A 25519-nucleotide genomic window follows, 5' to 3' on the forward strand; every position below is an offset into this window, starting at 1 on the left:
AGGAACATTTCCTGCTGCTTCGGTTACTGGCCCTTGTTTCCCACTGCCTGTGGCCTTTAGAAGGGAGAGTGGTAGTTTGTAATCACAGGCCGTTTATAAGTACATATTATGTATAATCACTTTGTGTACAACCAGGTTCAAATGTTCATGGATATCAGGCAGGGTTCACTGGTAGCATCCCTCTCAGATTCTGACGTTTGTGGGTTTGAACCCCGCCCTCGGAGTCCTCAGCCCATAACGCAGTCTGACACTGCGTTAGCAGGGCTGAACCGTCAGCATCACCCTGGTTCACCTGAGGTGTTGAACTCAGGCCAGCCCAGCCCTTGGACGGAAGGGGAAGGTGCCACGGTGCTGTCTGATGATTTCCTGCTGTCCAGGTAACATTTATCCCATAACTTCATGAAACAGGCCGTCTCTTCATTTATCACATGTTGGATCTTGCTCTGCATAACTCGATTGTTGCATTTCCCTGCAACGCGTAATGGCAACATTTACTTGGCTGTAAAGTACCTGGCAGTATTTGGGGTTCATTAAGGGTGCTAAATAAATGTAACTTCCTGTTCTCAAAGCCTCTCCGTAAATGTGATCCATAAATTAACCATCCAGTGCTGAACTAGATAAATAATCCTGTTGTTATATTCATGCAGATTAAGAGCAGGACTGGCCACTTGTCCCTCATCCCTGCACCACCATTCAATCTCACAGCCTGTCTGATTGTAACCACAGCTCACCCCCTGCTTATTTAGTACGTCTCTACTTCTGCCTTAAAAATGTTCAAAGACGGCTTTGACAAGAACTTGTGGCGCCCCTGAGAACTTGTATCCCCCAGAGATAAGATTTCACCTATTCTCTGCCTTAAATGATAACCCGTTATCTTTAAACAGCGCCCCCCCCTCCCCCCCCACCCCCCACCCGTTCAGGATTCCTTCGCAAGAGGAAACATCCTCTCCATATCCCCGCTGTCAAAACCATACAGGATCTTGTGTGTTTCAATCCAGTCACCTCTCACTCTTCTAACCTCCGGGGTGTACGCACCCAGTCTGTCCCCTCTTCCCTCATAAGACAGACTGCTCATTGCAGTTATTCGTCCAGCGAACTTTCTCTGAACTACTTACATTGTGTTTACATCCTCAGATGAGACCATCACTGTGCACACTATTCCAGTGCCCTGTATAACTGAAGCACAACCTCCCAGCACTGACCATTCTATTAGCTTTCCTAATGACTTGCTTGACCTGTCTAGAATCCATTCATGCACCTCGCAGCTCTGCAATTCCTCGCCGTTTAGACTATTTCACTTTTTCTGCCAAAACAGTTTCACATTTTCACACGTCAGCTGGGTCTTCGCCCATTCATTTAACCTACCTATATTCCCTTGGGATCTCTGTATCTTCACCATTTAATTTCCTACTTGTGTCATCAGCAAATTCAGCAGCCTTGCCTTCAGTGCCTTTATGCAAGTTATTTATAAAAATTGCTGCAAGTTGAGGCCCCAGCACTACTCTCTGTGGCACACCACTCATTACACATTGCCAACTGGAAATAAAAAACATTCATGCTTGCTCTCTGTTTGCTCTTAGCCAGTCTTCCACACGCACCATGAGCGCTTATTTTACACAATAACCTTTGTTGAGGCATCTTATCAAATGCCTTCTGAAAATCTAAGTATAATACATCCATTGCTTCTCCTTTATCCACAGCACGTTACTTAGAACATAGAAACATAGAAAACCTACAGCACAATACAGGCCCTTTGGCTCACAAAGCTGTGCCGAACATGTCCCTACCTCAGAATTTACTAGGCTTACCCATAGCCCTCTATTTTTCTAAGCTCCATGTACCTATCCAACAGTCTCTTAAACGACCCTATCGTATCCGCCTCCACCACCCTTGCCGGCAGCCCATTCCACACACTCACCACTCTCTGAGTAAAAAACTTACCCCTGACATCTCCTCTATACCTACTCCCCCGCACCTTAAACCTGTGTCCTCTTGTGGCAACCATTTCAGCCCTGGGGAAAAGCCTCTGACTATCCACACGATCAATGCCTCATCATTTTATACACCTCTGTCAGGTCCCCCCTCATCCTCCGTCGCTCCGAGGAGAAAAGGCCGAGTTCTTCAAAGAACTCCAATAAGTTGATCAAATGTGACTTCCCTCTCACAAAACCATGGTGACTCTGCCTGATTACCTTGAATTTTTCTAAGTGTCCTTCTACAATGTAAATAATGGGAAGGATTTTTGATATTCAGCTAATTGCCCTTGAGTTTCCTGCTTTCTGTCTCCCCCCTTTGTTTTTGAATAAAGGAGCGACATTTGCTATTCCCCAGTCTAATGGAACTTTCCCCGAATCTAGGGGATTTTGGAAAATTAAACCCAAGTATCAACTTTCTCACCACCTGCTTGTCTAATGTAGACCCACCAACAACGTCCTTTGATCACCAATTTTACCAATAACTCAGTTGGACATAAAAACCATGGCTGGAAGAGCAGCTCAGAGGCTGGGGATGGTAAGGCAAGTGACACACTTTCTGACAACTCAAAGCCTTTCCACCTTCTACAAGGCGCAAGTCAGGGGTGTGATGGGACACTCTCCATTCGCCTGAATGGGTGTAGCTCGAGAAACAACTTGCGAGGCTCAACTCCGTCCACTAGAGGGGCACCCCATCACCCACCCTAAACATTCATTCCATTTACCACCAGTGCAGAGTGACCGCAGAGTGCACTGTCCACAAAACGCATCACGGTTACTCACCCAGGCTACTCCGCCAACGAGGACAAGGGCAGCAGGTGCAGGGGAGCACCGCCACTTCCAGGTTCCCCTCCAAGTCGCACCATTCCGACTTGGAAATATATCACCGTTCCTTCAATGTCACTGGGTCTAAATCCTGGAACTCCCTCCCCAACAGTTCCGTGGGAGCACCTTCACCAGAAGGCCCCCGGTGGTTGATAAAGGTGGCTCACCCTCACCTTCTGTAGGGCAGTTAGGGACAGGCAGTAAATACCCTGGATGCCGAAAATAAATGAAAGAACAACATCCGTGATGGCTTGGGCCTGTGCATTTTACAGTTTTGCTGGACTTAGGAGGGGGACATGTGACTATATAACAGCTTCCACAGTATCGGGATGGGGGTGAAGCGAGTCACAGCCAGTGGGGTACATTGGAAGTGTAGTCACTGATGTAATGTAGCAAGAGGGTAGACAGTCTGTGCACAGCGAGCTCCCACAATGTGACAGCGGCCAGGTAATCTGTTTGACTAATTTACATTGAGGGATAAATATTGATCGAGACGTTAGGAACAACTCCCGTATTTACCGTTGAAAAGGGCTGTATGTTCTTTCAGACGTTCCATCTCATCAGCTGCTACTACTGTTTCGCTTCCGCACCCGAGAGCCAACCTAGATATTTAAAATGAACTCTTGCTCTCGCAATCTACCTCATCATGACCCTTGCACATTATCTGTCTGGCTGCACTGCACTTTCTCTGTAACTGCAACACTATAATTCTACATTCTGTTTCTTTTGAGCTACCTCGATGTACTTGTGCATGGAATGATCTGTCTGGATGGCATGCAGGCAGAAGATTTTCATTGTGATTCAGTACGTGTGACAATGATAAACCAATTACCGACATCTGTGCACAAGTTGAGAAGTTGGCTAAGCTGTTTCCCTTGGTGGGTGAGTCCAGGACTAGAGGGCACAGTCTTATTATTAGAGGGTACTGGTTTAAAACAAATGAGAAATTTCTTTAGCCAGAGGGTAGTGAAGTTATGGAATTCTTTGCCACATACAGCTGTGGAGGCCTGATCATTGGGGGCATTTAATGAGGAGATTGATAGGTATCTAATTAGTCAAGGTATCAAGGGATATGGGGACAAGGCCGGAAATTGGGGCTAGATAGGAATAGTTTTTAGTGTAGCTCATGGAGCAGACTCGAAGGGCCGAATGGCCTACTTCTGCTCCTTTGTCTTGTGATCTTGTGAAGTGGCCAAAGTCTCCACAGCCGGGGGCAACGTGCTCCCAATGTGAGGAACAGCTGACAAAGTGATACATTCATTCTGTCTAATCATCCTGTTTTTCCACACCTACAGACACCGAGTGGGATTCTGTTGACACCAAGCCCCCTACTCTCCAGTATTCACTTCTGGAGTACACTAAGTCCAGTGGCTCCCTTGAGTCCTGCCAGATTACAAGGGCCGGGCTCCCTATTTCAGGTATGTGCTTATTATCGAGGTGAATGATGTCTATCATGTGGCTGTCAATTGGAAGCAGGGACCTTAATTGACTGATCGTGATATTGCTAGCTAAAGATTGCAGCTTCTTATGCTGTGTACTTGAAGGTAGTTGATGATTCCAAACTCGTGTTCTCGTTTCCTTAATTTGGCTGATTAATATTTTTTAAATTCCTAATTTCATGGCTCGCTCATTTAAGTTTCAGGGCTGCCTGATGCTTAAACATTTTGTTGGTTGCAATGAATTTAATCAGTCTTTGGCCCTGTTGTTCAAATGAGGATCTTTGGCCGAGTTGAGATGATTTGTCTGTAAGGCAACAACACAACAAAGCCAAGTTGCCTGTGATTGAGTTTTGCAATGCTTCCAGATTAGATCATGATGATTAGCTGTATTGAACATTATACCACGTTTACTTGCTGTAAATACTTGACAGCTTTGAGGAGTAAATCAGAATCAGGTTTATTATCGCTGACATAGGTCGTGAAATTTGTTGTTTTGCGGCAGCAGTATAGTGCAAGACATAAAGACAATAATTACTATAAGTTACAAAAATAAATTAATAGTGCAAACAAGAAATAGTGAGGTAGTGTTCATGGACCGTTCAGAAATCTGACAGCGGAGGGGAAGGAGCTGTTCCTGAAACATTGAGTGTGGGTCTTCAGGCTCCTGTACCCCCTCCCCGATGGTAGTAATGAGAAGAGGACATGTCCCGGGTGGTGAGGGTCCTTAGTGATGGATGCCGCCTTCTTGAGGCACCGCCTCTTGGAGATGTTCTCGATGGCGGGGAGGGTTGTACCCGTGATGGAGCTGGCTGAGTCTGTAACCTTCTGCAGGCTCTTTCGATCCTGCACACTGGAGCCTCCGTACCAGGCGGTGATGCAACCAGTCAGAATGCTCTCCACTGTACATCTGTAGAAATTTGCATGAGTCTTTGATGACATACCAAATATCCTCAAACTCCTAATGAAGTAGAGCTGCTGGTGAGCCTTCTTCGTGATTGCATCAATGTGTTGGGCTCAGGATAGATCCTCTGAGATGTTGATGCCCAGGAACCTGAAGCTGCTCACCCTTCCCACCACTGACCCCTCAGTGAGGACTGGTATGTGTTCTCCCGTCTTCCTCTTCCTGAAGTATACAATCAGTTCCTCGGTCTTGCTGACGTTGAGTGTGAGGTTGTTGTTGCGACACCACTTAACCAGCCGATCTATCTCACTCATCTTACTATCTGAGATTCTGCCAACAACAGTGGTGAAAGTCAGCTCTTTAACAAAATACAACACCAAAGTTGTCTTACCAAAAATTGTCCTTTATACAAATGATTTTGCAGATCACTAGGTCACCTGAGTCAGATCCTGACCTCGAGTGGTGTCTGTGTCGAGTCTGTATGTTCCCTGGGTGCTCTGGTTTTCTCCCACATCCCAGAGATATGCTGGGAGTTTCTTGGTTACTGGAAACTGCCCCTAGTGTAAGATAGTGGCAAAGGAACCAAAGGGGAGTTGATGGATGTGCGTGTGTGTGGGAGAATGAGTTGTGAGAGCTCGGGGAAATGAGGATGGGGAACGGAACTGACGGATTACTCAGCTGGAACCGGCATAGAACGTAGAACAGTACAACACAGGAACAGGCCCTTCGGCCCTCAATGTCTGTGCTGAACATGATGCCAAATTAAACTAAACCTATCCGCCTGCACATGGTCTCTATCCCTCCCTTCCCTGCTATTCATGTGTCTGTCCGAATGCCTCTTAAGTGCCACTATTGTGTCTGCTTCCACCGCCGCCCCTGGCAGTGTGTTTCAGGCACATTGGATTGGTTTATTATTGTCACATGTACCAAGGTACAGTGAAAAGCTTCTGTTTGTGTGCCATCCAGACAGGTCATTCCATAAGTGAGTACATTGAGGTAGTACAAAGAAAGACAATGCGGAGTATAGTATTACAGTTTCAGAGAAAATGTAGCACGGGTAAACAAATAAAGTGCAAGGGCCACGATAAGGTAGACTGGGAGATCAAAAGTTCATCTTTAGCGTATTCGAGGTCCATTCAAGGCTCTGGTAACAGTGGGATAGAAGCTGTCCTTGAGCCTTGTGCTTCCAAGATTTTGTATCTTCTGCCCTACGAGAGGTGGGAGAAGAGAGGTTGCCCAGGGTGGGAGGGGCCCTTGATCATGTCGGCTGCTTTCCCAAGGCAGTAGGAAGTGTAGACAGAATCGGTTGAAGGGAGGCTGGTTTGCTTGATGGCCTGGGCTGTGTCCACAACGCTCTGTTTTTAAAAAAAACTTACCCTGCACATCTTCTTTAAACTGTCCCCCTTTCCTTAAAGCTATGCCCTCTGGTATTTTCTATTTCTACCCTGGGGGAAAAGGACTTTGTCTACCCTATCCATGCCTCTCGTAATTTTACAAACCTATCAGGTCTCCCCTCAGCCTCTGACGCTCCAGAGAAATCAATTCAAGTTTGTCCAACCTCTCCTTGTAGCTTATACCCTCTAATCCAGGCAGCATCCTGGTAAATCTCTTCTGCACCCTATGCAAAGCCTCCACATCCTTCCTGTAATGGGGCGACCAGAACTGAACACACTACTCCAAGTGCGGCCTGACCAAAGTTGTGTACAGCTGCAACATGACTTCCTGACTCTTGTACTCAGTGCCCTGACTGATGAAGGCAAGCATGCCGTATTGCCTTCTTTACCACCCTATCTCCTTGTGTTGCCACTTTCAGGAAGCTATGAACTCGCGCCCCAAGATCTTCTGTACATCGATACTGTTAAGGGGACACAGTAATTGACAGGACCCTTGTGTGGACCCGATGGAATGAGTGTACAAGATACATGGTGGAAATGGGACAAAAATTAGGGGGTACAGTGTTCAGTGGGTCAGACAACGTCCACAGACAGAGAAAAGCAAAGTTAATCTCACTGGCAACGAACTTTCATCAGAACATTCCTCAGTCTCCAATTCACCGATCAGCCCTGACACCAGCACGTTGTATCGCCAGTGCTTTCTTGCCCACCATCTGTCAGTTCACCTCCATTCTGAATTGGCCACCCTGTCCTATTTTCTGAAACTTCTGAATCTGCACCTTCCTGCCTCCCTTTTGCCCTCGACTGCCCCACTGCCCTCACCTTCAGTCCTGTCCTTCAAAGGCTATAAGTCTCCAATGCTGAAGTGAAGCATCACCTTCACCGCCTTCTCCACAGAAACTCCGCGCTTTCCTCTATTTTCTGATTGGCTACCATTTCTACCAACGATTCTTCAGTGGACTAATATCTTACTAATCTGATATAGTGGGATAAGCACTATTTAGATATATACACCAAATATTTTACATCTCCTGTTTTTGACTGTATATTTTCTTTTCAAAATACAGGCTGTGACGCCTGAAGAAAGATTTCTAACTTAATTCATTTGTAGATGACATCTTGCTATCTTCAGTGCCGTTCATTATATTAGTCTTTCACAGTGGCATCAGGCAATTAAGTTAATGCCTCACACACTCTGCAAACTTGCAAAATCTCAAGTTAAAGTATCTCTGAAGTTTTGAAGTAGATCCCCACCCATCCAATTAAAAGATCAGATACCACATTTGGTTTCGATTTCCGTAAAACCAGAAATGAAATGCTTCCTGCAGCTTGCAGGTAGATTGTTGCACAAAGTTAATAGGGCACGGGTTTGTTAGTGGCACATACCTTTCCCCAAGTAAATAAAAATGGTAAGACGTTGGACATGCTCAGGTCGGGTAGTGTCTGTGAAAAGGGGACCTGAATTAACGTCTGTCAATGAGTTCTCATCAGGACTGGTGAAGGTTCATGATGTACCAGGCTTTACACCAGAGAGGCTGGCAAAGGTGCAGGGGAGATCAAAAGGATGTGTCTGTGTTAGAAATGCAAGTAATTAAATTAAGGTTAAATATGATTAAAAGTAGAATGAAAGTGGATTACCACCTTGCGGTATCATCTCGTCATGTAATCTTCCTTGCCTTCCACCCCACTCTTTTCCCTTTGGTTCTCTTCCCCCCACCCTCCCCCCCGCCCCCAACTTTCCTCTACATCTTAAAATTTGTTATCTCGCATTTCCCCTATGATAGGAGGTTAGCCCCTGCAGCATTAACTCTGCCCCCATGGATGCTGCCTGACCTGCCGAGTATTTCCAATATTTTGTCTCTGTTGCTGATTTCCAGCATCTGCCAGTTTTTTATTTGCGTTTGTATTACTTTAAGTACTGGGTGACCTTCGCAAAACCCGAGGGAGAGGAGTTGAGGAAGGGAAGGAGCCAGAAATGGGCCACCCGAAGATGTGCGAGGGAATGAAATCTGAGGCAAAGCCGGTGAAATTCTAATTCCGGGCTGGGAGTGGGAAGTGTACCAGAGCAGTCCTCGGGTAGAGGTAACCAGGTACAGGATACAGGGTACAGTCCTCAGGCACAGGTAACCAGGAATGGGGTACAGGGTACAGTCCCTGGCAACAGGTAACCAGGTACGAGACCTAGCTTCCTGCGTAAATTGTTTCACCATCGGTTACGTTTGATTTCATCACAGTTCTGTGGAGTCTGTACTGCAACTGTATTTAATGATGCCTCCCCCTCCTCCCCTCCCCTCCCCCTCTCCTCCCCTCTGTGTTTCTGTAACAAGACAGTCTTTCTGACCTCCAAACGTGATTGTCTCTGTGAGGCAGTGACTGGGGGGGACAACTGGTGTTTTCTGCATGGAGTTCCAAAGGAGTTTGATAAAGTTCTGCATCAGAGATAAAACCAGGCATTGCTGGAAACACTTGGCAGCACCTGCAGAGAGGGAAGCAGAGCTGATGTTTCAGGGCAATGAGCTTGCTTCAGGTCAGTGCCCTGAAACAGTGAGGGAAATAGTAACGTGCTTCAAAAGGACACTTACACAGGGAAGGAATGGACAAGCACATGGCAATGGAAATTTAATGCAGAAAATGGTGAAGTGATCTATTTTGGAAGAAAGAATGAGAAGGGGCCATGTTCACCAGATGGTGCAGTGATAACAGGGTGGACTGTACCAGACCCCGAGTATTTGTACACAGATTCTTGAAAGTAGGACAAGGTGAAAGGCTTCTCAGAGGGGACAGGAACCTGGGCTTTAACAGAGGCACAGGGTGCAGAAGTAAAAGAATTACTCCGAACCGTGTGGTTGGGCCCCAGCTGGAGTGTTGTGTCAAGTTGTGGGAACCACAGTTCAAGGAGTGCAAATTAGCGAGAATGGGAACGGGGATGCTGGGTTTTGTTGAAGAGATCGGACAAGTTGTGATGGTTGTTCGGAATGGATCAGATTACTGAAAGGCTTTATAGATGTTCGAAGTTTTGAAGGATTTTAATAAAGAGAAACATTTCTTCAGTGGCAGGAACAGAACCAGAGGCAATGTGGACTTTTCTAATCGGGCCAGTCACTGGCGAGCACTGCCCAGAAATGTGGCGGTGGAACGGTCCTCACTTTTGTCACTGGCAGAAACAGATTTGGAAATAATTTTCAAAGAGAATTGGGTGGTTAATATTGCAAATCATGGCAGGGAGAAACTGAGGCACTGGAGACTCCCCTCTGAAGTGTTGACACAGCACAAGGTGCTGGAGATCCCTGTCTCTGCTACGCAGCTTGAAGTGGTCTCAGCAATTAACTCCATTTAAGAAAATGAAAACTCAGTGGAACAAGAAAAAACAGATTGCACGTTTCCCTTGGGACATGGAGACGGGGTGGGGGGGGGGGAGAGAGAGGTGAGAGAGAGACGGGAGGGGGAGAGGGAGAGAGATGAGAGAGAGGGATGGGAGAGAGAGACATGGGAGGGAGGAAGATGAGAGAGAGACGGGAGGGGGAGAGAGAGGTGGGAGAGAGAGAGACACGGGAGAGAGAGAGAGTGAGAGAGAGAGAGAGAGAGAGAGGAGGGAGGGAGGGAGACGGGCAGGAGAGATAGAGATGGGGAGGGGGGTGGAGAGAGCGGCAGGAGAGAGTGAAGGGACATTATTAAAGTTGTAACAGAATCTGCCCCGGGAACTGTGTGATGCTGAAATCAGACTCTTGTGCTAATGGATGTGCTGTAGCACTCCAGTATGTTGTTTTTTTCACCCAAGCCTTGCTGGGTGTATTGGGGATTGTTTGACTTCAGTAATGTTAGGCTGGAGCTTGCTGCTCTTCACCTTGAGCAGAAGCGGTTCTCCTCATGGCCGGTGACTGCGTTGGTGGAGGGGGGAGGTTCAGTGGAGGGTAATGGGACTTCTACCTTGCACTTGATGGGATGGGACAGGTTTCAGGGTCTGGCTGCCACGGTTTTGTGAATTTGTTTTCCTGCAGCCAGACCTTTGCAGAGTAACGTCCTCTTAACGTTGTCCCGTTTCTCCTGCCTGCAGTTTCCAAGCTTGGTAAATGGACACATGCCGATTCCAATGCCCAGTTTGGATGGAGCTTCACCCCTGCTGCTTTCATCAAACGCTCAGAAATCATGATACTGCCTTAATGAAGGAGCAAAAGGGACCCAATTAAATACCAAAATGTAGGGCAATATTCAGCTATTATTTTTTATCAGTGATTTTGCATCATTGGTATGAAGTTGTCAATCATATTATGAAGTATAGATTAAATACCTTTTACATGTGTTTTGATTAGTTTTGTTCCCAGTGTTTTATAATGAAGTTGGCAATAAATATATAACCTTTTCCTGTACCTTGCGTTTTATGCACCGTGCTTTTAATGAATGTTAACCAGCTGTGCCTACGCTTAGTTTATGTAACTTGTAAATGAACTGTAAACCTGTTGTAATAGCAAGTTATTAGCATTATTAAATAATTGAAACTTTGTATCAGTTTTCAATTATTGGCTATTAAATGACGATACTATGTATTAGCAACAAAGATTGACGATATTTTCAGTGTAAGTTTTTTAAAGAGAAAGCATTGCAGTTTATATGTTTTATAGATGGGTTTGCCTTGTCTTTGTATTTTGGCTACAGGTTTGTAATTGACATATTTCAATAAATACCAAAATTTAACAAACTTTTTAATTCTTGCTTTTCTTCCCCCCCAAGAGTACAAAGATAATTAATGATTACAATTCTAGCAAAAGAGGTTAGAAACAGCAGTGCACTGTAAAATTACTGGAGCAAAAGCTTAGTTATCAACAGTCAACTAAGGCACTGTAGCGTAGCGGTTTAGCGTAACACTATTACAGCGCCAGCGACCCGGGTTCGATTCCGGCCGTTGTCTGTAAGGAGTTTGTACGTTCTCCCCGTTGTCTGCGTGGGTTTCCTCCGGGTGCTCCGGTTTCCTCCCACATCCCAAAAACGTACGGGTTGGTAGGTTAACTGGGCGCTGTCAGTTGCTCCAAGGGTGTGGGTGAGGGGTAGAATCTGGGGCAAGTTGTTGGCATGTAGGGAGAATAAAATAGGATTAGTGTAGGGTTAATGTAAATGGGTGGTTGATGGTGTGGACTTGATGGGCTAAATGGCCTGTTTCTGCACTCTCTCACTCTCTCGCTCTGACCCTAGGCCAACAAGGTTCAGTCATTAGTGCTGGAAGGGGAATGCCCAAGAAATGTGGGCATGTCCTGTTGTGTAAAACTCCCAAGAGTCTGCTACTCTTGGGACTTTGGTGGTGGACTGGCAGATTTTCCGAACTATTGGATGTTATCCCTGCTGGTTCCCCAAGACACTTTTAATTTGCTTTTTCTTTCGATGTGACGCAGTAGGACAATAAATATTCTGATAAGCCTCCTGAGGTGAAACGGTGTGGGAATGGGACCTGGTGAGTCAGATGCTGCGTCACCTGGATGTCCAAAGAACTGATTGTTAGAGCTTTACTAAATCACCCAACTTGTTCCACAAACCACCATAACCTGGTCTGATTAATTAAACTTTCCTCCACGCTCCTAATTTAAACACGACCAAGCTATCCATGCAATCCAGGAGGAGAGAGGTTCTGCACCCTTTCCACAGTCTCCACATCCTTCCTGTTCTGGTTGTCACATTACAGGAAGGATGCAGAGAGGGTGCAGAAGAGGTTCTCTGGGATGCTGCCTGGATTAGAGGGTATGAGCTACAAGGAAAGGTTGGACAAACTTGGGTTGTTCTCCCTAGAGTGTTGGAGGCTGAGGGGAGACATGATAGAGGGTTTTAAAATTATGAGTGGCGTAGATAGGGTAGACAGTCAGAATCTGTTCCCCAGGGTAGAAACGTCAAAGATCAGAGGACATGCTTTTAAGGTTGGCTGGGGGTGGGGGTGGGGGTTTCACACACACAGTGGTAGGTGTCTGGAATGGGTTACCGGGGTAGTAGTGGAAGCAGGCAGTCTGGTGGAGTTTAAGAAGATTTTAGATAGACACATGAATATGGAGGGATGTGGATGGTATACAGAAGGAGGACATTTAGTATAAATTGGCATCAAGATCAGCACAACACTGTGGGCCGAATGGCCTATCTAGTGCTGTTATGTTCTATGTTATTTGAGTTTCTTTCCGGAGAACTCTCACTATCTATTGTGTAGTTGATCCTCAGCTAGTTAATTAAGCTCTTCACAACCACCGCCTGTATCTTTTGTCCGCAGGGAGGTGAGGCAGGAGAAGTATGCATTGTTGCAGGTGAGATTACCCCTGGATAAACTGAGCCTTCATACCACCCAGAGAGCCCACTGGCCGTTTTGCACACACTCCCATACACTTAAAGCTGTACTCTTTGTCACCTCCAGTACCAGTAGATCTGGTGTGCAATGAAGCAGTGGATCGGTTGGGCATACTGAACAAGGCCTTGCAGCCAGTGAAGGTGGAAACTGCACATCTTCAAACGAAGGTATCCAGAGTTTGAGTTAAGCTTGCCCAACAGAATTGGCCTCACTTTTAACATCTGTGTAGAGATGCTCTAACAATGAGGCCTCTTCCTTTTAGATGTTGACTTTGTTTTCTCTCCTTTGGAGGCTTGTCTATCAATTCTTTAGTCTTTATTGATTACAGGTTGTGGAGCTCAGGGATCGCTGTGTTGCCAACTGAAGTCATTTCTGCAGCACATTGGGAAGACAGAAGGCACCTTTTGTGAACAGGATACACAGCCTCCCTGAGTGTCAGAGTAAGGACATTCTAAACCAGCTTGCATGAAATTGGAGAGTAGTTAAGAGGATCCAGTTGTGATTCATATTGCAATCAACAACATGGGAAAGAGTTAAGATGCTAAGAGCTACATTGCACAACAGGACAGCAAGGGGTTTATTGCTTATATCTGAGTGACATGCAGACTGATGAGGGAACAAGCAGATCACTAGGTGAACACGTGGTTGGATTGGATGGGGAAGAGGGGTTCCACTTCAGTGGGTGCTGCCACAAGTAGTGTGCCACGGGACAAACTGAACCTGAACTTGGCAGGTTCCTTGTGGACAAGCAATCACAAAGACTTCAGTAATGGTGGGAGAGTTCAGATGTAAAGGTGCAATTAATAGTTCTGAAACCAATGAAGAGGATGGGCTAATAGAAATGACAGTTCAGATAGAGATAAAGAGATTAAACTGGGAAAGAGAGAGAAAACAAATATGACCAAAATATTAGAGCAGATTAGAGCGAGTGGCCTAAGTATGCTTTCGCTACATAAGCACAGAGTACAAGGAACAAACTGAATGAAGTACAGGTGTAACTAGGCGGCTGTGACGTGCCAGTTTATACTGACGTCTGACTGCACAGCTCTTGGGTCAGGACACCTAACTCTGCCCACTCACGCTCAATGGTTACGGGACGTTATGTCATACCCGAATCTAGCGACGATCCGCTGTTCAATTTTTGAATCTTAGATTTTAAAACACTGTGGGGACCTTTTTTGAATTATTTTCAAAACCTTTGATTTGGTGGCTAAAATACAGATATTGGCTGATATCGCCGTGTGTCAAGGGCTTTTCCTTGTCCTTGTTCTTTATTAAACAGCTTCGGTCTTGGTAGTGGGTTTAGATTTTTTTTACATAATAAAATTATTCCAATTTATGTTATTAATTATCATGTGTGATTTATTAATATAGAGTATTGTGATTTCAAGTATGATTTAACACAATGTATTTAGTCGTACTCTCACCTTTTTGATTCATGTACTCTGTATTTTCATTGCCGGATTAATAAAAATATTGTAATAAGGACACCTAACTTTGCACAGTTAGAGTTCTACAGGGAAAGTGGTAGCAGGGGAGCTGTAACCCAGGGTGAAGCATGTCGTCAATGGCAGGTTATAACAGGAGGTAAGTAGGGCTTTGAGGATCTTAAGAGATTAAGAAATTGAAAAGTATTTAAAACTCGTGGAATTTTGTTAGGCCCCCTGGTGGTAGATGTGAAATGACGGGATGTACAGACGTAGAGACCAGATGTGCATTCAGTAGCGGCAAACTAATGTAAAAGGGGGATTTTAACTCTCAGATAGATTGGGATCAGCAGATTGGTCTATGCTTGAAGATTAATGAAGACGGTAGCGTTCAGAAGAAGAAAATGTAAAACTGCTAACGTTCTAGAGAATAGGTCATTTTCTTGCCATATTTCCAAGATGTCAGCTGACCAACTAATAGGTGGTAATTGTTGAGTAGGGGCTGAGTTGGTACTCGGGGACTTTTGACTAGGTTCAAAGGTGTATGCCTTGTTCATGCACAGCGCGGGGCTTGAGTGGGGTACAGCTTCAGCAGAGGTTTCTAAGTTGGGGAGCATGCAGATTTGGTGAAATTCCCTCGTTTTCATTTCACACGGGAGGAATGTAAACTAAGTATTTAGAGTGGTGTATTTAAAATATAAAAGTTTGAAAGGTAGTATATAGTAATTATATATTATTACAGTTTTAATTCATAAACTCGTTATAAAACTAACTAGATATTGTAACTGGGAACCAGAATGAATTGAAGATATGAATCAGTACTTGATAGGGAAGGCAGGGCAGGTGACATGGTTTAGCTGTAGCAAGTGGGAGTTGTTGGATGTCAGTAACATCACCAGCAACCACATCTGTATTTAGCATCTGTATCCTGAGGAACCTCGGCCCAGATGTGTTGAGCTGGAGTCTGAGCTGCAAATGTCACAATGTATTAGAGAAGAGTGGGTAAGCCATGGATAATGGTTTAATACTGTGGATTTGGGCAGTGCTGTTTCTGGGTCGGGCAGGTCTGGGGACGCAAGGTGCAACAAGTATGTGTTTTTTCTGTTGGATATGAACAAAGACCATGGGGAGGGTGGATAATCTGACTGCAGCACTATGTACAGGGGAGCACACAGGGGTGGTAAATGAACAGGAAAGTGGTCGTACCGGGGACAATATAATTAGATGAGACACCATTATGAATTGAGAGAATACTGGATATATGCAACTTGTCAGGAAGCATCTGTGGGGAGAAAAACAGTTCATGTCAACTTTTTGATAATGTGACCTGCAACTGTGTGTGAATCTTAAAACTGTCATGCTTACCTGGTATCAGGATTTTAAAAAATCTCCTCGGGGCTGAGAAGAGGGGAGGATCCAGTTGTGGTCGACGCAGGGACAAATGACACAGGTAGAACTAAGAAAGGTTCTACAGAAGGAATATGAGGTGAGATCCAAATTAACCGGCTGAATCATAAAGGTTAATAATCTTTGGGTCACCACCAGAACCACGTGTGAAATGGACATAGAGTCAAACAGAGCAGACAACTGAATCTGTGGCTGAAAGATTGGTCTGAGAGCAAGGGGTTTATATTCATAGGGCTGAACCCATGTCCCAGCAAACTGAGTAATTAGGACTATCTCCACTTCAGGGAATAGGCTAGAGGTTCGTACGTCCTCTCATAGCTACACTGATATACTTCATACCACCCTGCTTCCTGCAGGAACTCTACTCTCTCAGTTTTTCCGTCACCTCACAATGCCACCTCACCCCAGTGCTTCCATTAGGTCTCCCTTTCTCTCTGGTGGGGTCCCTTCACTTTCCTGCATGCCTGCCCCACCCACGAGGAGGGCAGGGCTCCCCTTGTCCTTGTACTCCACGCCACCAGTCTCCACCTTCCATCATCTGCCACTCACTGCTGCATTGCTCAAGGCCAAAAAAGCTCTGCGGGCAAAGTGGGGCTCTGATTTTTGGTGAATGTGACATTACATTCAGACCTGTGGCATTTGGCCTGAGTGCAGGAATTCAGAGGGAACTCAGACCTTTTCAGATTTCTCCCCGGCCACCTGAAGCCATGAGTGCCTCCTCGCGATTGTTCACCTGGAGCCTGACCAGCTTCCTCTGGTATTGGTATTGGTTTATTATTGTCACTTGTACCGAGGTACAGTGAAAAACTTGTCTTGCATACCGATCATACAGGTCAATTCATTACACAGTGTAGTTACATTGGGTTAGTACAGAGTGCATTGAGGTAGTACAGGTAAAAACAATAACAGTAAAGTGTCACAGCTACAGAGAAAGTGCAGTGCAATAAGGTGCAAGGTCACAAGGTAGATCGTGAGGTCAGAGTCCATCTCATTGTATAAGGGAGCTGTTCAATAGTCTTTTATCACAGTGGGGTAGTCTCATCACTCTGCTTTCTGCCGTTGTAAAATGCACTCATTCCTTGTAGCTGAGCATCAGTTGTATCGTTGTGCGATCTTTTAAGAGCTGCATTTTGAGGTCCAAGCTGTGGCGGAATCACCATCTTTAACAGCTGCAGTCTTCCTGGTGCAGCTACACCCAGAGCTTTTGGGCAGGATTTCGACCCAGTTATATGGAGGACCCAGTGATACATTTCCACATCAGGATGGGGTGTGACTTGGAGGGAAACCCACAGGTAGTGGTGTTCCCATGTGAATGCCGTCCTTGTGCCTGATAGTGAAGGTCACAGGTTTAGGAGGCGCTGTTGGAGTAGCCTAGGCAAGTAACTGCTGTGCAGTTTGTAGGTGGTGCACACTGCAGCCACTGTGCACCTTGCTGGTTCTCCTTGGACTTTGGGAGGAGGAGAGACACAGGATCCCCAGCCTCTGACCTGCTCATGTGGCACTGATCTTCATATGGCTGATCTTTAATTTCTGATCAATGATGACCCCAAGATGTTGGTGAGGGGCTTGGCGATGCTGATGACATTGAATGGCAAGAGTAGGGAGTTAACCAGACACTTTCTTGTTGAAGATGGTCATTGCCTGGCATTTCCATGTTGCAAATGTTACTTGCCAGCTGCTTGTGCCTGACTGTTGTGTGGGTCTGGGTGCATTCACATACAGAATGCATCATTTTATTTGGAGTTGGAATTGAACAATGTGCATTTAACTCCAAACATTTTACCACCCACCATCTGACAGAAGACAGATCACGAATGAAGCAGGAGTAGATGGCTGGGCCCAGAGGAACTCTCACAGTGGCATCTGCAAGTTGGATGAGTGATCTTCAATAACCAGAACCATTTTCCTTTGTGTGAGATACTAATTCCAACCATTGACTGTTTGCTCATTGACATCTGTTATCAGGGCTTCTAGATGCCACTCATGAAACTGTGACCTTGATGTACAGGGTAGTTTGGGCTTGGTCCAGCTTTGGTTTGACGGCAGGAGTTAGGGGGTGGTAGTGAAGGGCTGTCGGTCACCAGCAGAGTGTGTAGGGATCGGTACTGGGACCATTATTGTTCATGACCTACATTAAATTTGGACAAGAATGTAGTTGGCATGGTTAGTAAGTTTGCAGATGACACCAAAATTGGTGGCATAGTGGACGGTGAAGGCGTTTATTTAAGATTACAACAGGATCTAGAACTGGGAAAGTGGGCCAAGGGGTGGCAGATGGAGTTTAAACTCGGACATAAGTGAAGTGATGCATTTTGGCAAGTTAAACCAGGGCAGGACTTGCACAGTAAATGGCAGGGCCCTGAGGAGTCTTGTGGAACAGAGAACGAAGGGTACAAGTACATAGTTCTCTGAGAGCGGTGGCACAGGTAGACAGGGTGGTGAAGGCAGCATTTGGCATGCTTGCCTTCATCAGTATGGGCATGGAGTGCAGGAATTGGGGCGTCATGTTGCAACCGTACAACACATTGGTGAGACCATACTTGAGTATTGTGTGCAGTTCTGGTCACTGAGCTAGTCGAAGGATGTCATTAAGCTGGAGCGGGTGCAGAAAGGATTCACAATGAGGTTACGGGGACTGGAGGGCTTGAGTTACAAGGAGAGGCTGGGACATTTAGCCCATATCCCCCCCAAACCTTTCCTATCCGTGTAGCTGTCCAAATATTTTTTACGCATTGCAATTGTACCCACCTCTACCACTTCCTCTGGCAGCTCGTTTCGTTCCGCATACCCACCACCCTCTGTGTGAAAAAGTTACCCCTCGGGTGCCTTTTTAAATCTTTCCCCTCTCACCTTAAATCTATGCCCTCTAATTTTAGACTCCCCTACCCTGGGAAAAAGACTGACCACTCACCTTATTTATGCCCCCTCATGACTTTATATACCTCTATAAAGTCATCCCTCCACCCTCCGACACTCCAGGGGAAAAACATCCCAGCCTGTTCAGAACTCCAGTCCCGGTAACATCCTTGGCGAATCGTTCCTGCACCCTTTCCAGCTTAATGACACCCTCCCTATGGCTGGGTGATCAGAACCGTATGCAATACTGGAAGTATGGTCTCACCAACGTCTTGAACAGTCGAGCTTGTAACTCAATTACACAACCAGTTATAGTTTTGACATGACAGCTGGGCACTCTTCCAAACTGGGCAACTTCAGCTCTGCAGAAAATTAAAAATTATCCCTATCAGCAGAGATGCACCGTACACTATCAGTGATAGAAATTAGCAGTGGTAATTTAATGGTTCATTTTGAACTACTAGTGAGTTCATCCATTCAGGCAAAATGTAATTGATTCCAAAAGGATAAAAGTTCCTGCAGGCTTCCGTGCACCTAATCCACAATAAAACAGCAGCAGGTTTCCTCAGTCCAGTCCTGAAATTCAAATTCTGGACACAGTGTGTTGCTGCTATGATAGGTGTACTAGAGATACTCAGCAGATCGAGTGTGTCTGTGGAGGGAAGCACAGTGACACAGCAGGTAGAGCCGCTGCCTCCCATCTCCAGTGACCTGGGCTCAATCCTGACCTCGGGTGCCGTTTGTGTGGAGTTTGCACATTCTCCCTGTGACCTGTGGGGGTTTTCCGGGTGCTCCAGTTTCCTACCACGTCCCAGAGGTGAACGGTTGGTAGGTGGGCCGCTCTAAATTGCCCCTCATGTGTCGGTGAGTGGCAGAATCCAGAAAGAATTGATGGAAACAAGAGAAGAACAGGTTACAGCAACAATTAGTGGGGAGTGGGATCGCTTTATAAGCCGGTGCATTCCATGGGGCAGTGTAGCCTCCTTCCATGTCAAAGGAAAATTAGAAAAAAGTGTTCTGGGTTGATGATTTTTCATCAGATTGAAACATTAACCCTGTTTATCTCTCTCTCCACTGACCCTGCCTGATCTGCTGAGTGTTTCTAGCATGTTCTGTTTTCAGTAGCTGAAGATAAATTATTGCAGCATATGAGAGGATGGTGTTGGTATGAAGCCACAAAGATTAATTTGGAGGAAAAACACCCACCATTTCAATTACTTTTCTGCTTCCTTTCATTTTTTTCCAGTAACTTGTTTTTGGATATTTATACACAGTTTTTAAAAAAATTAGCAGTAACATTTCTAGACGAAAATGGAAAACACTTTCATTCCAATTTAGGCTAAGGAGAGATGGCAAAACAGCAATCGTAGCAGGAACCTACACTTGGACAATGATTAGTTTGCTCCTAATAAAGAATTTTACAGCCTTTCTTCTATTTATGAAAGGGGTGCATTCCTGGAAAGTGTTTTGTTAAGTGATATTTGAAAATCAAAGACTAGGCAAAGTGCACTGCATTTCAGAAAAGTATTCCTACATGAGGAGAGTAGCGCACAGTTTGTTCTAGTGAAAAATAGCTCTGTAAATCGATTACATGCACCCTAAGTGTTAATGGCATTTTTGCAAAAGCTTGTAAATTGAGGAATTAAGGTAGAATAAATGTCCATCATCTTTGTCTTTATTCCAATGAAGAAAAGATCGACCTTCCTTCACACTTAAAAAGTTACATCAGAGGAGTTTCACCATCTCTGACCAAATTACTCTTGGGAAAGTTTCTAAAGGTCAACAAAGTGTGTCAGAATAAGCTGTTATTTAGAAACTTTTTTTTAAGCTGAATGTTACCAATCATTAAAATTAACTGTGGTAAAAATTTCATTACACCTTGAAAGGCCACACTTTACACAAAGAACCGTGATCAGTTAAAACAAGGAATGCACTGTAATATTTATAATTTCAAGGAAAAAATAGCACTCTTAATCAGAAATAGCACAGCAGTTTTAGTTAGATATACAAATTTCAGCCCGGAATCATTCTGATAAGCAGTAGTGGTCCAATACACCATGTTACTAATTAGTCGGTTTCTTTTTTTCTCTTACAAAATTCCAATTAAAATCAGTCAGTCATAACGCAAAATACAAATAAACACTTTTACAACATGCCATCATCACAGTTCACAAATAAAATTAAACATAGAAAATATTCTTAACACTGTTAAATAACAACCTATTGAAATTTATGAGAATGGTAGGACCCTGAATAAGTTTACAGTCCAAAAATATTGTCAATGATTAACTACATTTGCTACAAGTCCAATATCTCGACAATTATATATTAACAGTAATCCTAAAATGTAGGTCCCTAAAATGTAGGTCCACTGAAACCATTATTTGGAAAGTCAAACAAACAAACACTGTTAACAAAAGCCTACTTATGACACCCATCGAGATACACGTTTTGTAGTGAAATCATTATAAAATGATGCAGCAGACGTTACAGCCGAGATCAGATACAAAACTGAACTCGCTGAGTTCCAATGTCTTCATAAAGTGACATGGAAAAATAATAGGTGCAATTAATTTGACAATGTTCAGCAATGGAAGTGCAGGTTGAAAGCTCAATTCCTTAAGATTTAAAAAAAAATACACTAATTAATTAGTCTGTTGGCCATATATTTTCAAAACAAATTGAAATGTTCTAACCTATGAGCTTTGAGGTTGCAAGATAGCTCATCACAAGGTGAGGCAGTTCTAATATTATGTATTTAAGAGCATTTGCAACTAAACATCACAGTCAAATTTGCAAAATGCTGGAAATAGGAACTGGGAGAAACAGATGCATTCACAAGCCACTCACATTTTCCTCTATTACCACCACAATGTGGTTCATGGACAGTAGTCTTTTAGCAGCAATGATCCCCAATAAATAAGCACTTTTGTTTCCAGCACTGCACAAAACTGCAGCTAAAGTTACAACAGCTGCTGTAACTTACTGGCTATTAACAGCAGAGGTGAATCATATAACTGTTTTCTCTATGTGTGTGTATGTACATGCATATATTATATATACTTCACACACATACACACTAGTGTGTACAATATATATAATGAAAATGTCACACTGTGACCCTGCAAATATAAAACAATCTATATATCTGAAGAAAAGACTACATCGCAAGAAGGGCAGTAAAGGAGACGTTGTTGTTCAAGTCTAATCCACTCTACATAATGGAAATTGTTGTCTTCAGATCAAAATCCTGGGTAGCCCCGATGTAAAATGGCAAGCCAATGGAACTCAAGTCTATTGTTTTGCACGACAGTCTAGAACAACATGCTCTGTCTTCTGTTTTTCCCATGTGCTGGAAAATACAGAAGGATGCATTAAAACCAGCTTATGATACCAGTTATTCTGTTTCCTTATGATGCATGCACAGGAGCCACACAGAACTGCTGTCAATTCATTTTTCATAGCATAGTCCAGATACTATATACAGTACTGTTTTAATGCGCTGACTCTTAAACTTACCCCTGCTGGATGCTATGAACATTTTTTCAAAATCCTAAAATATAATGTTTATAGCCACAATTGTTACCCAGAGCTCTCCAGTGGGGATCTGGGTCTGAGGAGAGCACAAGCTTGTTTTGTTTTATTTATAGATCGGACGTGGGTGTCCCTGTGAAGACCAGCATTTAAGCTGCCTTCTCAAGTCACTCCGTGTTTTGTGCAGAAGATACTTCTGGTGCTGTTGGGTAGGGAGTTCCAAAATTTGGAATGAGCCACGCGAAAGGGTCAGCTATGCATTTCGAAGTCAGTTTGATCCTTTCCCCAAAGCAAATTCTGAATATCTCATTAAGGCCAAATAACACAGCAATTTCTATACACGGACCAAAAATACGCTTAATGCTAAGCTTAAAACTTCATTTTATTAAACGTTACTAAATGTGGCAGCATAAAAATATGCTGTTACTCTGTGTAGAATGTGAAACTTTTTTTAAATAAAAAAAACTGAAAACAAAGGTCACATGCCCAGCTGTTTATAAAAATAAAAGCAGCAGCGGGTTGATTTCCTGGATGGAAGTGAACAACAAATGAAATGCCACAATTTCTTTCAGATGTACAATTTTAGTTGTGTGATAAGAGAGTCTCACCTGTCTCTGGATATGATGAGGTTCTGTAGCCAGGATCTTTCTGCAACCGAATTTCACTTAATGAAAATACTGAGGCTCCTGGTATAAAGGAATAAAGCAAATACACATTAGTCACCCAGTCTTCTCACAGGAGAGAGAAATACAAATTACATTTAACTGGATCAGCCACATTAGTAGTTTGGCTGCAAGCAGTCAGAAGCTTGGTACTGTGGAGCTAGAGTTTCACTTCCTGATTTGCCAAAGAATTGTTTTACCATTTTTAAGATACAAACTGCCAGCTGTTCAATCCTGACAGCGATAGTGTCCGAACACACCGCTTGACACTTACTAATGCTTATCCTCCCTACTGCACTGAGGGTTATACTGCCAGATTTTTTGGTCAAAGAATCACTGGGGCAGGTGTAGGCTTTTCAACTACGCCATTGCTAATTTGTGCCTCAATTTCATTTAAACATCTTTGATTAATATCCCTGAAACTCTTGAGTAGCAGAACATATTGATCTATTTTGAGAATTTCAATGAACACCACCCCGCCCAGCCAACCTCTTTTGGAGAGAAGAGTTAAAGAATTGTGGAGACACAGGAGACTGCAGATGCTGGAATCTGGAGCAACAAACAATCTGCTGCAGGAACTCAGCAGGTCAGGAGAAAGGGGGAAATGAAAGATACTGCAAGTGATATTGAATCTGCATACATCTTAAGGAGATTTGCTATGCCAGTGTAACACCACCTGACTAGTAGGAGGCTGTCATTCCAGAATAGCAAGCTAAAGTAGGCAACTTCCTTTCTATAAATGTGAACAGAAACATATAATGAAAACAGGACAAAAAGGTCGGAATGTTTTGACTATAAAACAGGGATTTAATGGAGTCAGTGCAAATTGATCAAATTATCTATCAGCTTCTAACTAAACTTTACCTGTAAATCTTCCGGTGTCTAACAGTATGGGATACTTGTGTCAAAATTCTTAAAAGATCATTAGCTTATTACTAATTAAGGAATGATTTACCATCTGGTAAAGTGTGTGCCCTTGTTCCAAGACTTTTAAAATAAAGATGCTTCATGGCATCATCTGCAGAAATTCTCTTCTTGGCTTGGTACTACAAAGGAGATGAAGTATTTTTTAGTTATATAAATATTATTTATGACAGCAGTTTTTGATCTAATTTTAACCAGTAATAACTATTTAAATTATGCAACAAAAATTAAAACTTACTTGTAAAAAACTTGATAACAGATCAATTCCTTCTGTGTCCAGTCTGTGAGAAAAATAAGACCCAATTTGAAGGGGTTTATATTATCAGAGGTATCCTTATAGGTGTTCATCTTTATGGATGCCAACAGAAAGCGGGAAATAGGCACTTAAGCAAAAATAAACTGATCAACCTTCATACAAAGGGCAACTCATGGATCCTGTCTAGTCTATTCTTAGAACCAACCAAATGTAGGTAAAAGCTACAGTAAGATAAGGATCAGTCCAATTACACTGAAGTCCCTTAAACGCAATAAAATATACTCATCTACCACACAAAATATGAACGTATTCTGATCACTGGATTCTTCAGACGATCTACCCACGCACGCATCAGCATCACAGAAATCACATTCAATACCATTCATAAATAGATACTGCTTGGTTTTAAAAGCACGTTGACCTAGATTAAATTTGAAATGTATTCCACAAGTTTTCTGAGAAATTTATACTCTTATCCTGATCCTTCTTGAACAGTGATTTTTGTATTAGGTTAAATTTTGTCACAGCGCACACTGGATTACAAATTTAGTAAAACTATTCATGACTGTCATGCATTTAAACGGATGAGAGTTAAAACAATATTACTTTTTCTTCTTCACCAAGACCTAAAAAAAACACTTCACTGTCTTTTTAAACACCAGGAATATTCCAAACACAGCTTTAGCAACAAAAGCAGAGATTATCGAAAAGTCGAGTTGCCATACTCATACATGTCCAGTGACAATGCAACACCAGGTTTCACTTCTGCTCGAATGGCCATCTTTGCATAGCATACACGTTTCGAATTCACCACACCTATGTCATTGCACTGCATTTATCTGCATTGAAGGACATCTGCGATACATGGGTACTTTCTGTTAGCACATTTAAGTTGGTCTATGCTCTACTTAGCCTTTTAGCCAATATATTTCAACTTCTGGAGTTCAAACACTTTTTGCCCATGATTATCAAAATCTGAATCACAGCTCATTTCATATTTCATAGAATCAAGCCTATTCATAATTGTACTATATCAACACTACCTTGGTGCATGATTTATCACTTGTTGTGGTTTATATTTGGGAAAGTTGTAAGCCTTAAATTCTTCATTTGAAGATATTCCTGGCCATGCCTCCTCTGTGGGCGTTCCTGCAATAAATAAAGTCCATTATAAATATAGATGCAGAAACTTGTGTAACATACCAACCTGATTTTGAGGTCTGACAGTTCATCTCACTGAAATTCCAGTAGGAGCTGCCCCACACAAAGCCATGCTGACTTCCCATACTTTTCCAAATGCTCATAAATTTTATCCCTAAGAATCCTCTCCAAAGCTTCCCCACCACTGACATGAGACTCACCAGCCTATAGTTTCCAGGATTAACCTTATTTCCCTTCTTGAAGAAAAGAACAACATCAGCTACTCGCTGGTCTGCCAGGACCTCGCCTGTGGCTAGAAAGGACAAAGATCATGGCCAAGGCCCAAGCAATCTCATCCCTTGCCTTTCTCAATAAGCTGGGTTATATCCCATCAGGCCCTGGGGAATGATGCACCTTAACATTCTTCAAGAGACCCAACTCTACTTCACCCTTTCTCTCAAAATG

At 43.6% G+C, this 25519-nt stretch overlaps 2 protein-coding genes across 8 annotated transcripts in view; one reads left to right on the top strand and one right to left on the bottom strand.

Annotated features, from left to right (window-relative positions):
* Window positions 1–11228, top strand: part of elk3 (ETS transcription factor ELK3) — a 36362-nt gene extending 25134 nt beyond the window's left edge. For all 4 annotated transcript variants that reach the window (XM_052033767.1, XM_052033766.1, XM_052033769.1 and 1 more), the window contains exons 4-5: window positions 4094–4216; window positions 10587–11228. In XM_052033767.1, the coding sequence (XP_051889727.1) occupies window positions 4094–4216; window positions 10587–10682 (219 nt within the window). In that variant the 3' untranslated portion in view covers window positions 10683–11228. The remainder of the gene's footprint in view (window positions 1–4093; window positions 4217–10586) is intronic.
* Window positions 11229–19067: 7839 nt separating this feature from the next.
* cdk17 (cyclin-dependent kinase 17) overlaps window positions 19068–25519 on the bottom strand; it is a 133290-nt gene continuing 126838 nt past the window's right edge. For all 4 annotated transcript variants that reach the window (XM_052033595.1, XM_052033594.1, XM_052033593.1 and 1 more), the window contains 5 exons: window positions 24958–25063; window positions 23897–23939; window positions 23690–23780; window positions 22681–22758; window positions 19068–21890 (listed from right to left, as the gene is read on the bottom strand). In XM_052033595.1, the coding sequence (XP_051889555.1) occupies window positions 21853–21890; window positions 22681–22758; window positions 23690–23780; window positions 23897–23939; window positions 24958–25063 (356 nt within the window). In that variant the 3' untranslated portion in view covers window positions 19068–21852. The remainder of the gene's footprint in view (window positions 21891–22680; window positions 22759–23689; window positions 23781–23896; window positions 23940–24957; window positions 25064–25519) is intronic.

Source organism: Pristis pectinata, chromosome 19, assembly GCF_009764475.1.
Source record: "Pristis pectinata isolate sPriPec2 chromosome 19, sPriPec2.1.pri, whole genome shotgun sequence".
In the NCBI taxonomy this organism is placed as follows: Eukaryota; Metazoa; Chordata; class Chondrichthyes; order Rhinopristiformes; family Pristidae; genus Pristis; species Pristis pectinata.